We start from the raw sequence: 12,963 nt of genomic DNA, 5'->3' as shown, positions 1-12,963 counted from the left end.
CAATGTTTTCCTCAAAAAACATAATTTCTTCTCGACTGAACAAAGAAAGACATCAACATTTTGGATGACATGGTAGTGAGTAAATTATCTGGATTTTTCTTTTAAGAAAATTGAATATTCCTTTAAGATGTGGTCTGATATGGGGTTTCAATTAAACAGTCCAATGTGATAACTTTGCTAAATTAGCTTCTTATCTATATTGATTCACCTGATTTCACAGACAGGTTAACTTCAGGTCTTAAGAATGTGAACGTATCAGTGTTAACCTGCCTTAACGTTCAAAAATGTAATCTCAACACGACAAATATATCGTAACATTTTGATCTTTTGCTTTTGAAAGCAATCTTTCGATCAAAATAGCCCTAAAGCAAGCTTGGCTTCCTGGTGAGCAATATGGTTAAACATTATTCAAAAGATTTTCTTTTCATGTTTTATCAAGTGTTGCTTTTGACAAGAGCCATTGTGTAAATCTCTCATACTTGAAATCGCGCTCCTGACACCTATAACTTAACATTTCAGGTCAACGAGTAGCCTGGGCAGCTTTTCTTAAAATTTTATAATGCATTAAATTTTGTACAGTCCTTTTCTAAATAAATAAATGCAGCCTACCCCAACATTTTTTTTTTCTTGGGGAAATGTCTTGACATAGAAAAATAAAATCCTATAAACTGTTTTTAGTGACATTAGAAGTTTTAACAAATTCTCATCCTTTCATCTCCTCAGCTTTTCCACCATCATGCGGGAAACTTTGAAAGACCTGGCGCCCAACTGTGACGTAACTCTGGTCCAATCAGAGGACGGCAGTGGCAAAGGTGCCGCACTCATCACGGCTGTGGCTTGTCGATTGAGAGATGCAAAGAAGTAGTGACGCTAACTGAGATGAAACGATCGAATACAGGACGGAAAGCTGATCTTCCAGAGGTTTTCTCCTATTGTGAACGACCCTTATGTGAACAACACTCCTGTTTATAAGAGAATGCTTCTTATTTATTTGATTATTTTCTTGTTTGTTTCGGTTTGGTCTATTTACAGGGATATTTCACCCAAAAGTAAAAAATTGTATTCACCTTCATGTTGTTTCAAACAAGTATGTCTGTTTATTATGAAACATCTTAAAAAAGAATGAAATGTTTTTAATGATACAATGTATGAAATAAAAAGGTGTTAACATTCCTCCTCCTGTTCCACAATTGTGCTTGGACCAACATGATGGTGAGTACGCCTTAAAAAAATGTTGGGTTATCGTCCCCCCGGCGTTGGGTCAAAAAGGACGAACGCAACCTGTTAGATTGTAATTTAATCTTTGCTGGGTTGTTTTAACACATTGTTGGGTTAATTTAACCCAACAGCTGGGTTTGTGTCTTCTTGACCCAACAGTGAGTTGAAAATAACCCAGCATTTTTTTATTTCGGGTGTGCACTGTTAATAAAATGTTTAATTGTGGGTCAACCAACCCTTTAATGTGCTGGTGGGAGCGAGCAAAAAACTTTTGCAAATCAAGTAATGTACTTAAATGTATACAATATACTGTCTGATAAAAGCAGAATGAGATTTTGTTTGTGTGAGCTGTGAATGGTGTATTTATTAGTACGTTCGTATCTACTGAATGACCATAATTCACTGTTTACTATAAAGGCTGATTCTTTAGTATAGATGGTTTTTACTTTTTGTGTCTCATCCTATATTGTCCTGGTCTGCTACAGTATTGTGCTGAGTTTGAAATAATATAATTTAGCCTCACGTGCAGTTTTAGCTTTGATCTAAAGAAAGCTTTGAGAACAAATCTAACCTGATGGTCATGGGTGGGTTTGGATGTTTACCGTTACGGAGTTTGGTCTTAAAAGCAAAAATCTGTATAAAAATCAGGAAACGTAAAAGCTGCTGCACAATTTGGCTACAAAATGTTTTTCAATTGCTTTGATAAAATGACAGATAAAATTATCTCAGTTTGATGCAAAAAAAATGCTTTCGATTCACGCAGTCGCCTTACGCTGTGAAAAACGCATTAAATCGCATCTTTTGTTGCAGCTCTGGTAAAATGTTTGTTTTTGACAAACGTTGCGATTTTATGTTAATGACGTTGTGAATAATGTCAGAATTTGAGTGGCCTTTATCCCAGAGCGAATATCGATTACAAAAATGTCGCAAAATCTGTAGTAAACAAATGTTAATGTCTTTCCATTTAACTTATTACTGCCCAATTCTAATAAATTGCTGTATTTGAATCTGGTTAATGGTACCGTGCACTTTGTTTTCGTTTTAAGTTGTTTTGCACAATATAAGCACATCTGAGGAAAAGCCAGTGTAGGCGTGCCCTTTCTTCACAGTGCAACGGCACCGGACAATAGAGATTGACCCTACACGTTACTGCCGATGCAGTGCACCACCAATTGACAAAATTGAAGGAATCATCTTCAAAATGTCAGGGCATCTATTTTTATATGTAATTACTGGTTCTCTTCACAGGTACAGGATGTTGAAGTATTTCTCTGGATGAGATTTTTTTTTTTGCCAAGCTCTGCGGGAGAGAGATGAATATATAAATGATAAAATCTCCTTTGAGAATTCAATTTATATTTGTATTTCTGACTGGTTTTTCCAGAATGGTTGATATGTAATTTGGCTTATATGTTAGACTTGGACATAGGTCGGTTTTAGGGCTAAATAGACTTGGTGAGAAGGATATGTGATCAAACACAAATGTGAAGTGCGGAAGCAGAATTTAAATGCCCTTTAAAATATCCCCGTTTATCCTTCTAGTTAGCATTTAATAAAGATTTCCAGTCCAATCTATGCTGGGTTGTTTTAACCCATTGTTAGGTCTAATATAATATAATGTAACGCTGGGTTAAAAATAATTTAGTAGAAAAGGTGTCACTTAGTTTGTCCATATCAGTTGCACAAATGCCAGATTTGCTATTCAGTATTCCCATCAGCTCTGTGCCTGTGAGCGCACTACTTATTCAAGCGCTCCGTGGACAATAACTCATGAATTTTCACGGCCAGATCTGGTCCGCTATACTGGCGATTTGCAGTTAAGAAAGCACATGTGTAGTTAAAGAGTCACTCAATCACCATTTCAATGTTGCAGGTCTCGTAAACATCTGACACGGACAATATAACCCATCAGGGATATAAGGACGTTAGTCTGCCCTTGAAAATTTCATTTATTCGCCCTCATCCTATTCCCACCCGTTTATTTTTCTTCTATTAGAAAGTAGAACATTTTCTATAAATCGTTAAATGAATCGAGTCGTGAGAAATATTTGAATACAAGACTGAATGTTTTTTTTTACTTTGTGAGCTGTTAAGCACTGAAGTTGGATCGTGGAGGCGGCAAATTAAATCTGATTTGATTTATAAGCAGATGTCATCTGGTTAAATAGATTATGTATTAAATAAGACACCATATGTAATATGCCATTAAGGAAAACTATAGGGTGAATTAAACGATTTTCACTAAATAATGGTACAAATAGGCATTTTTGGGTTAACAATGCCTTTAAAGAAATAGTTCACCTCAAAATTCAAATTAACCCGTATTCATATTTTATTTTGCCAGCTTTAAAATTGCATTGGATAGTGCCCAATTTTTAAAGGTCAAAAAAGTCTATCAAAAAAGTAATTCATTCCTTCTAAAAATTGCTGGGTTATTTTCAACCCTGTATTCGTTTAAAAATGGACAAACCCTGATGTTGGGTTAAATCAACCCAGAAAATGTTTTTATTTTATTATTCAACATGCAACTCAATGGCTGTGTTTGTCCCTTTTTCGTTTTAAAAAGTTTTCCGAAATGAAGCCATGGGTTTTTGTAAGGAAAATATTATTATTAAGTGTGCTTGCAAAAAGCACACTTATTGGTGTTCATAAGTTTTCTTCTTATTATTATTATTATTCCGCCCTAATTTTTGGGTATCTCCTGCGACTAGGCCGTTTGACACAGAGACCCCGTTCAAACTTTAAAATGTTCGGGCAGTGCCGGTCTAAGTTGCTTGAGGATATGATGTCACAGATCCATGTCGTTCTTCCGCCATATTGGATTGAACAGAAAACAAAAAAAAAAGATTCACAGGTCACAAATTTTGTCCGAACTTCACAAACTGGACGTACATGATCCTTGGACCAAGCCTCACAAAAGTTTTTTTGATTTTCGGAAGCTTTTGTCTGTCACAGCTTAGACGAAATCTGTGACGTAGCCGCAACAACAGGAAGTCCTTCATATCTCAGAAACACTTTTGCGCATTAAAACCAAACTTTGAACTTGGGACTCCAAGTTGAGGATGCACAAGATAAAAAAACATTCTAAAATTTTATGACGCCAAACAGGAAGTCGTTCATATCTCAGGAATGCTTTCACATATTGAAACCAAACTTTGAACATGAACTTGGGACTACAATGTGAGGATGCACTAGAGCAGTGCTTCTCAATTATTTTCTGTCACGCCCCCCCCCCCCAGGAAGAAATAAACATTTTGCGCCCCCCCCCAACTTTCTGCCGCGACTGTAAATAGTATTTGTCTATAAAATTACACATCTGCAAAACATTGTATCCTTATTAACATTAAAGAAAACACAAAAAAAGCAATATCGATCAACTTACAACAAAGAATAACTTTATTAACATTGTTTTTTAGTCTGTAACAGAAAAGACTTAAAATGCATCAATTTGCCTGAAATAAAAAAATCTATTTCTTATTTAAAGTATAATATTTACCATATTGACCATATTGACCATTTGATACTGAAAAATTTAATTAAATATAATCAATAAATAATAATAAAACTCAAGCGGCTTTCACTTCCTGAAAAAGTATTTTCCCCGGGGTCTCGCGCTCCCCCCTGGTGTCGCTTCGAGCCCCCCCTGGGGGTCCCGCCCCACTATTTGAGAAGCACTGCACTAGAGCAAGCACAATGCATTTTTTTGTTTTAACTTTACTCTCTGGTGAACACATGTACACTGTTGCTGTAACCCAGTGTTCATAGTTATGTGCCTTACAAAAAGACATTTAATAACTGTATGGATGTTTTTTGGAGCTATAAAAATGGGGGATTATCAATTTTTGGTTGAAAGAACAAATTTGAACCCTACCAGCACCCACCAGTGAACCTCTATTTATTTCAAGTTTCAAACATTTAGGTTTAAATATTAATTTTAATTTTTTGTTTTAATAAACATTTAAAAACACATATTTGTGATTTATCTTGCCAAAAGTCTTTTATAAACCAGAACTAAAGGATGTTGAATATTGTTTAAAAACCGTAAAATAAGATGTGTGCCCCAATTTTTGCATGCATGACTTTGTTTACCTGTATGAATCACGGTTATTTCAAAATATACTACAACTACAGCATCTTTCTGGCTCATTTGAAGTTGTTAGAGAGTAGTGGCTCAAATCGGACTTTAAAGCTTTCGGGAACAGACATCTCAGCATTTAAATGCCGAGTTTGAATGGCTGCATGGCATGGTTAATGGTTTCTCCACAACATAGGAGTGCTAAAAGCAGTTTCTCAATACCTGCATTTTGACATGGGGTTTTGATTGTGCCAAAATAAATTAAAGGTTGTCCATTTAAACTGAAGATCTCTTCACGGGTTTGCTTTGCATTACATCCCAAAAAAATGCCAAATCCAAACTGCCCTAGAAGCTGAAGTGTTCACGTCAAACTTTATATATAAAGCACAGCAACTGTTTACCATCGTGCTTTACAATCATAAGCAATACACAATATAGACTAATTTAAAAATATTTTAGTAAGATAAACATTCTATTAATTATGTGTTGTATCACAGCCTCTGGGTACAACATCTGGAAAAGTAAGTGTAAGCGGATTAGCCTACTCCAGCCTCCAAGATGTTTTTAACCTTTATTCAATAAGCCATAGCTGTCCAGGTCAAGCATGTATGGTAGGGTTTCAAATAATTATTTGACGCAACCGGCAATGTACTCGAGTCTTATTTTATGGCATTTCAGAATGCTTGATTCTGATTGGCCAGACATTCCAAGGTATTTTATTCTGAGATAACAACCACCTAAAAACTTATTGAATTTCGAATCCGCTTCAAGCTTCTGTAATTATGCTAAAAAAGGCACGTTTTGATGCAATATTTCACAATTTTAAGATTATTATGTGAAATGGTTAACGAATGGAAAGGTTACGCAGTCAGATAATAAATATATATTGCTTGAAGCCAGGGCCATTTTGACACCCGCCTAGACATAGGGCCTACAGTGGGCAAAACCCATCGCCATCCCCTCAAACAAGATCATATAATTTTACGTGCAATGTTACATACAAACAACACAAATCATCTAAAATGCAATTAATTCAACAAACCAATTTTTCATTGTCTATTAAAGTGAAAATTACTTTTATATGTGTGGTACTGAACCAATTTTTAAATTGACCTTTAAATCAGGCAGTAATTGATAGGCCTCTGGCATATAGGCATCAGATTGACAGTACTCCAGCCTAATGGTGCTAGGGGGAAAATGGGGGGCAGAAATCATGTTTTAGGCTGGCTGTGCCCAGGTTGTGCCACCCGTTTTTTTTACTCAAGGGCCATATCAGATTTTAAAATACATTTGAAGAGCCAAGACAAATTTAGCTTTATTTATTCCAAATAAACACTAAATTATTACATTTATACATGGGCATTTATATTTAACCTGCTTAACTATACTTAACCTGAGAACATTTTACTTACTAAATATAAGGGCAAATCATCACAAGCAGTGTTGGGGAAAGTTACTTTTAAAAGTAATGCTTATGTTACTTTTGCGTTACTTTATCGTGGCTATGGCTTGATCTCTTTCAGGCCTTGCAGTTGTTTTTTATGACTGATAAGTTCTGAATTCAGATATTGCATATTTAATCACTAAAATTTCGAGCTCTGGCCTGCCATCTCAGTTTCAGGTTCAAACAGTTCCCACACAGGCGTGTATGCAGAATGCATAATGTGTTTGGTTTAATTCGGTACTAGGGTTGCACCGAATCCAGATTTTTTGGGTTCGGCCGAATACCGAATCCACTGTTTAAGATTCGTCCGAATACCGAATCCTACTCGCATCCTTATTCCATTAACACAGTAAAACACATTAATGAAGTAAACAACGTCCACAGCAGTGTATTTTTCATTTTATTTAATTTTAACTGTAAAAAATGGATAGGCAACATTATGCCAGGATGACAATTTGGAAAAACTATTTTGACAATTACCATAAGCCTATGCATAATGAAAGCGAAGTGTTGCGACACGCTCGTTTTTCCAGGTGCGTCTGCGAAATGTGGACCGCCCTTAAAGGGGTCATAGCGTGAAAATCAGACTTTTTCCATTTTTAAGTGCTATAATTGGGTCCCCAGTGCTTCTTTCAACCTAGAAAATGTAATCAAGATTAACCCAGTAACTTTGTTTGAGTAAGCCATTTTCTGCAAGCGTGTGAAAAATTAGGTCGTTCAGATTTTGCCTGTTTTGTGAGGTAGGTAGTAAGGCGAATTACAATAATACCGCCCCCTTTATCTGCAATATCCAACCACAGCACTGCCATAGTGCAGAGAGAAAGAGAGAAAGGAAAAAGTACTTGACAACACAATTGAGTTTCAATTACAACAAACCACCATCATTGTGATCAGTGTTTGCACTTCATCCGCTCATTTGCATTTTAAACGACACACCCAAAAACGGCTCACTTCTGCTCAGGCCTACTAATTATCAATTTTTACATGCTATTATAAATTAGCTGTGGAATATTTTGAGCTAAAACTTCACATACACACTCTGGGGACAGCAAAGATTTATTTTACATCTTAAAAATATGTCATAATATGACCCCTTTAATGCTCACCGAAAGAAAAAGCTCATCTGCATGTCAGCATTCGATGTGTGAAATCAACGGCCACGTGACGTTGACCAGCGTATAGGGCAAGCCTAGGGTTCGTTTCGGTGGAAAAAAAATCTAGGATTCGGCCGAACCCTGTCAAAAATCCCAGTATTCTACAGAATCCGAATCCTGGATTCGGTGCATCCCTGTTCAGTACATAATTTTTTTAAACAAATTAATTCAACTAAAAAAGTAACTTAAATATTAATGTGTACATTTATAAATAATGCGTTACTTTACTCGTTAATTCTGAAAAGTAATATAATTGCGTAATGCGCATTACTTGTAATGCGTTACCCCAACACTGATCACAAATGCATTGCTTGATAATTATTACATATTAATTATCCTGAAAAAAGTTATAAACAGAGGAATGAGTAAAAACAAAGGAATGTAGGCTATGGTCTTGAAAAACTGCAATACTTTTGGCCAAATCACAACTTCTATCTGATGCTGGTGAAATATTCAACATACAGTTGAGGCCAAAATTATTACCCCCCCCATGGATTTTGGAACATTTTCCTAAAGAACATTTTCAATGTTTGCAGCATTGATAAAACCTGATATAATCAAACATTCACCAGTGCTATTTAGTAGCTTTCGGAACATTTGGGAATATAAAATACATTTTTAGGCTTGCTTTTTATCAAATATAGTGAAAATGGGGTGGTCAAAAATATTAGCCCCCATGTGAAGTTTTGCTTTCAAAGCACACCTAATTAATCAATCAGCTTTCAAACCACACCTGTGCAGTCAATGGCTTCCTAACAACACACGAACATTCAATCAACTTAAAAGGACTCCAAGGAACAGGGCACTTGAACACATTATTGGGAGAGACTAATTTTAATCACCATGCCAAAGACAAAGGAAATCAGTCTTGAGCTCAGAAAGAAGATAGTGGAGGCTCATGATAAGGGGGATAAGGCTATACTGCCATTTCCAAGCGTTTCATAGTGTCTAGAACTTCTGTACTTTGCATCATTGCCAAGTACAAGGAGACAAATTCTCTAAGAAACAGACCTGGGCGTGGTTGTAAATCTGGAGAGGAAAATAATCAGAGATGTCAGCAAGATGCCCCGGACATCTGCCAAGATGATCGTTGCTGACATGGTCTCTTCTGGAGTTGATGTTTCAAGGAACACAGTTGTGAGGGCTCTTCATGGTGGTGGGCTTCAGGGCAATCCATCGGCGCAGAAGAACCTCTTTACTCAAACAGCGGCACATCACAGCCAGACTGAGGTTTGCCCGTGAACATTTGAAAAGTAAAGATGAGTTTTGGGAGTTTGTGCTTTGATCTGATGAGACTTAACTGGAACTGTTTGGGCACATGGATATTGCTTATGTTTGGTGAAGAAAGGGTGAGACCTTCAACCCTAAGAACACAGTTCCCACAGTTAAACATGGTGGGGGGAGCATCATGCTGTGAGGCTGTTTTGCTGCCTCAGGCACATGGAACCTTGTTCGGGTGCATGGCATCATGAAAAAATAAAATTTTGTTGACATTTTGAGGGATATTATGCAGAAATCTGCTCGTAGTCTAGCCTTAGGTTGTCGCTGGGTCTTCCAACAAGACAGTGACCCAAAGCATACATCGAAATTGGTCCAACAGTTCCTGAAGGATACCAAAACCAAGGTCCAGGAGTGGCCCACACAGAGCCCAGACCTCAATCCTATTGAGAATCTTTGGGGAGTGCTCAAAGCTTCCATGCTCGGAAACCACGTAATTTGGACCAGCTGGAGCAATTTGCAATGGAAGAATGGGCTAAAGTCCCTCAAGAGACCTGTGCCAACTACTCTAAGAGGTTGTTGTGAGTTGTGGCTCGGAAAGGGTACACTATTGACTATTAATGACCAGGGGGCTAATTATTTTGGATGTTTCTTTTTTGCCCTTTCTTGTTTCAACTCACTATTTCAATAAAATATCCTAATCAAACTTGGTGGATATTTTGTCATTGTTATTTTGGAAACAAATCCACAAAAACACTTGTTGTTAATGGTCATTTCCATGGAGAAATCAAGAGTTTGTCTAATTTCATAAGGGGGGCTAATAATTTTGGCCTCAACTGTAAAGGGGCAGTTTCCCAGAAAGAGATTAGACTAGTCCTAGACTAAAATAAATATAAGAGCTGTGCAAACTGAAAACAACTTGCACTGACATAACTTAAAATACATCAGTGCCCTTTGTTTTGCCTCAAAATGCACATGCACCGGGAATGTTTTTAGTAAGGCATGTTTGTTAAAACTAGTTATTTTTCGTAATTTAACTAAGATCTAGTCCTGGCTTAAGCTAATTCCTGTCCAATAAACTGCCCGGTAAATGCAGATAAACAGGGTTTATCTTTTATTTTATCTCATTCAACTCAGTGAAGCAGCAGTCAAAATGCTCTTTGGTGCCCCTTGCAGCTGGTGGCGCCATAGGCGACTGTCTAGTTTGCCTATACCTAGAAACGGCCCTGCTTGTAGCCTTAACTCCATGTGTGAGGAAAAGCTTGAAATTTAATTTGTTTAATTACTAAAAACCTCCACTGCAACTCTCTAATGCTATTCATATTTAACCCGGCACAACACGTTTGGCGAAATTGGCTTGGTGACCTATTCATTTAATCAAAGGGGCGCCACTTAAAATGAATACGGTCACATCTGTACCAATTATTTCATTAAGTGTGAGCATGTGACAGAGAAAGAGAGAGAAAGCAAGCTCACCAGCTGGGGTAGAACTTCACAGATCCAACACAAAAATGTTTTAGTTAACTTCAATTGAAAATGTGGTCTTTTTTATGAAGTTAATGGAAATCCTGTGCCTGATTTGGCAGAGATATCATCTCAGTTGTTTGTTGTTTTGATAAAATATTTGACTTACACACACAAACACACACACACACACACACACACACACACACACACACACACACACACACCTGCGTTCACCGGGTTATGCCTTTATTCCACTGGGAGTTGAAGAAAAGAGAATCCAGGAGCTAAGGAAAAATAACAACACCTGGAGCTCTGGTATAATGAGGAGATACGGGGTAAATTGGGCGATTTTCCATCCACTTTACTCTGGGGACAGGCCTCAGTGGAAATCTGACAAATGCTGATTGTTTCAAGGAATACCGAGTTGCGAAAGCCGAAAAAGTGGGTGCTGGTGCGTGGGATTATATGAAGAGATCAAATGAATGTGATGCATCACGGGCACTGAATGACTGCGTTTAATTATAAGGCACAGTGTTGTAGGGGAAGAGGTCTGGAGAATGCAAAATCATTACAAGCGTGTGAGGAACATAAAAATGTTTAAGCACTGCATATGAGAAAGCCTTCATAATGGACCAATCAGCCCTATAGTGCAAATGAAAATCATTTGAAGAGTCACGCATCCACAGAATGCATCATAATTTGCATCTGCGGAGGATCTCTTTAATGAAAGTTGTCTTCTGCTTTTGTCGTGTAGGCCATCACACAATAAAAAGGCAGATGGCAGCTTTTCAAATGAGGCTCTATGAAGTTTATATTTCGGTTAATTATGGTGGTGAGATTACCTAGTAAGCAAAAGCCATCATTTCACAGTCTAGGTCAGGGGTAGGCAACATCTTCATAGATATCAGTATTTGTATAAAAAACATAATTTGCTTGTACACAATTGGTCCTATATGTGTTGTAAAAAAGTTACATGGTTTAATAGAAAATCAATTAAAATTGTTAAACAGAATTCAAGGACATGTAGCTAACATTGTATACATTCATTTCATACAGTAATAGTAGCTCAGTGTGTCGATATATGAACGAAGGTAATATACTTGTCATTTATGTGCCTTATTATCAGAGATAAACTACTGTAAAGAGCCTTCGTTGTTATTGATTCTATGTAGAAGTCTACCGGAAGTTGCGTTTTGTCCACAAAAGCTGTTTGTTTATGCTGTTGCTGCTAAAAGCCTCTATAGCTAAAATAAATGATTACAAGGTGTTTGGTTTTATTTATTATGTTTCATTTTTTGAGGGCTATGGTTAGAAGTGTTTTCACACTGTCTGCTCAAATTTTGCCTTGTTTTAGCCTAGACATCTGGGCTGTATTTGGACAGCTATTAGATGCTGGATCTAAGCCTGGTTTACTTAAAGCTTGCTCGAGCTGTGAAAAACTTTTTATAGCAGTCAGAATTATGCCAACAGAATAAACAGATTACATGCACAGTCTGTGCGCTTTTATGCTCTTCTTCAAAGTCCTTGTAATTCCTGCATGCATGAACGCACTTTAGTTGTTGTGTCATGTGCTCCAATGGAGGATTTCAACAGGTGACATTAAACTAGCCTGGCTATCACCAGACCAGTCTCATAGAGAATGAGACATGGTCTGGGAACCATATGCTAATTTTCTCATATTTAAGGCGTGGTTTACGAATGCCCAGAGCTTTTTTTTGGGCGCTACGAATGTCTATTAAATGCGTCTAGCCAATCGTTTCAATTATACCAGATGACGTATGTAGAGCGACATGAATTCAAAAGTAAACAACATTTATCGGTACGTGTGCACACAGCTAAAAGCTATGCAACTAAACTGGTAGCTGTATATTGATATTGAAAAGCAACACAACTTATTGGCACTGTGACAACCACAGTACAGGCATAATGACAATATGATATAAATAAATACCACTTACTAGTGATGCACCGATGGATCGGCCGCCGATATTTATCGGCCGATTTTTGATGAATTTTATACCATCGGCATATAGCTCGAGAAAGTCCGATACCGATTGTTTATTAATTAACTGTATAAAGAAATCCATTATATGTAAAAAATGAGTTAATGTTGTTAGTAAAATAAATGCTGAATAGCAAAAACCACCTTTGAAGGTTGTCATGCTGTCTTATTAAATTTGTTTTAGCTTAATTTGTGCCTCTCTTATTATGTTGGTCAGTTGAATGTTAATAAGATCCAATCCATGTTCAGTAAAATAATTTGATGCAGAAATAAACTAGCTATTAGACCAACTGTATAGTATTGTATACAAGTGTTTTAATATCGGTATCGGCATCGGTATCGGACAGAAGTTGTCTGTTTAAATCGGTATCGGCCCAAAAACATC

At 37.0% G+C, this 12,963-nt stretch overlaps 1 protein-coding gene across 2 annotated transcripts in view; it reads left to right on the top strand.

The window, feature by feature from the left end:
• The window catches only part of hk2 (hexokinase 2), a 64,937-nt gene extending 62,708 nt beyond the window's left edge, over positions 1–2,229 (top strand). For both annotated transcript variants that reach the window (XM_073861079.1, XM_073861078.1), the window contains exon 18: positions 724–2,229. In XM_073861079.1, the coding sequence (XP_073717180.1) occupies positions 724–865 (142 nt within the window). In that variant the 3' untranslated portion in view covers positions 866–2,229. The remainder of the gene's footprint in view (positions 1–723) is intronic.
• Positions 2,230–12,963: the final 10,734 nt, after the last annotated feature.

This window comes from Misgurnus anguillicaudatus, chromosome 22 (assembly GCF_027580225.2).
Source record: "Misgurnus anguillicaudatus chromosome 22, ASM2758022v2, whole genome shotgun sequence".
NCBI lineage: Eukaryota > Metazoa > Chordata > Actinopteri > Cypriniformes > Cobitidae > Misgurnus > Misgurnus anguillicaudatus.
Note: the sequence above shows the minus strand (reverse complement) of the source record. Positions and strands in the feature narration are given on the sequence as shown.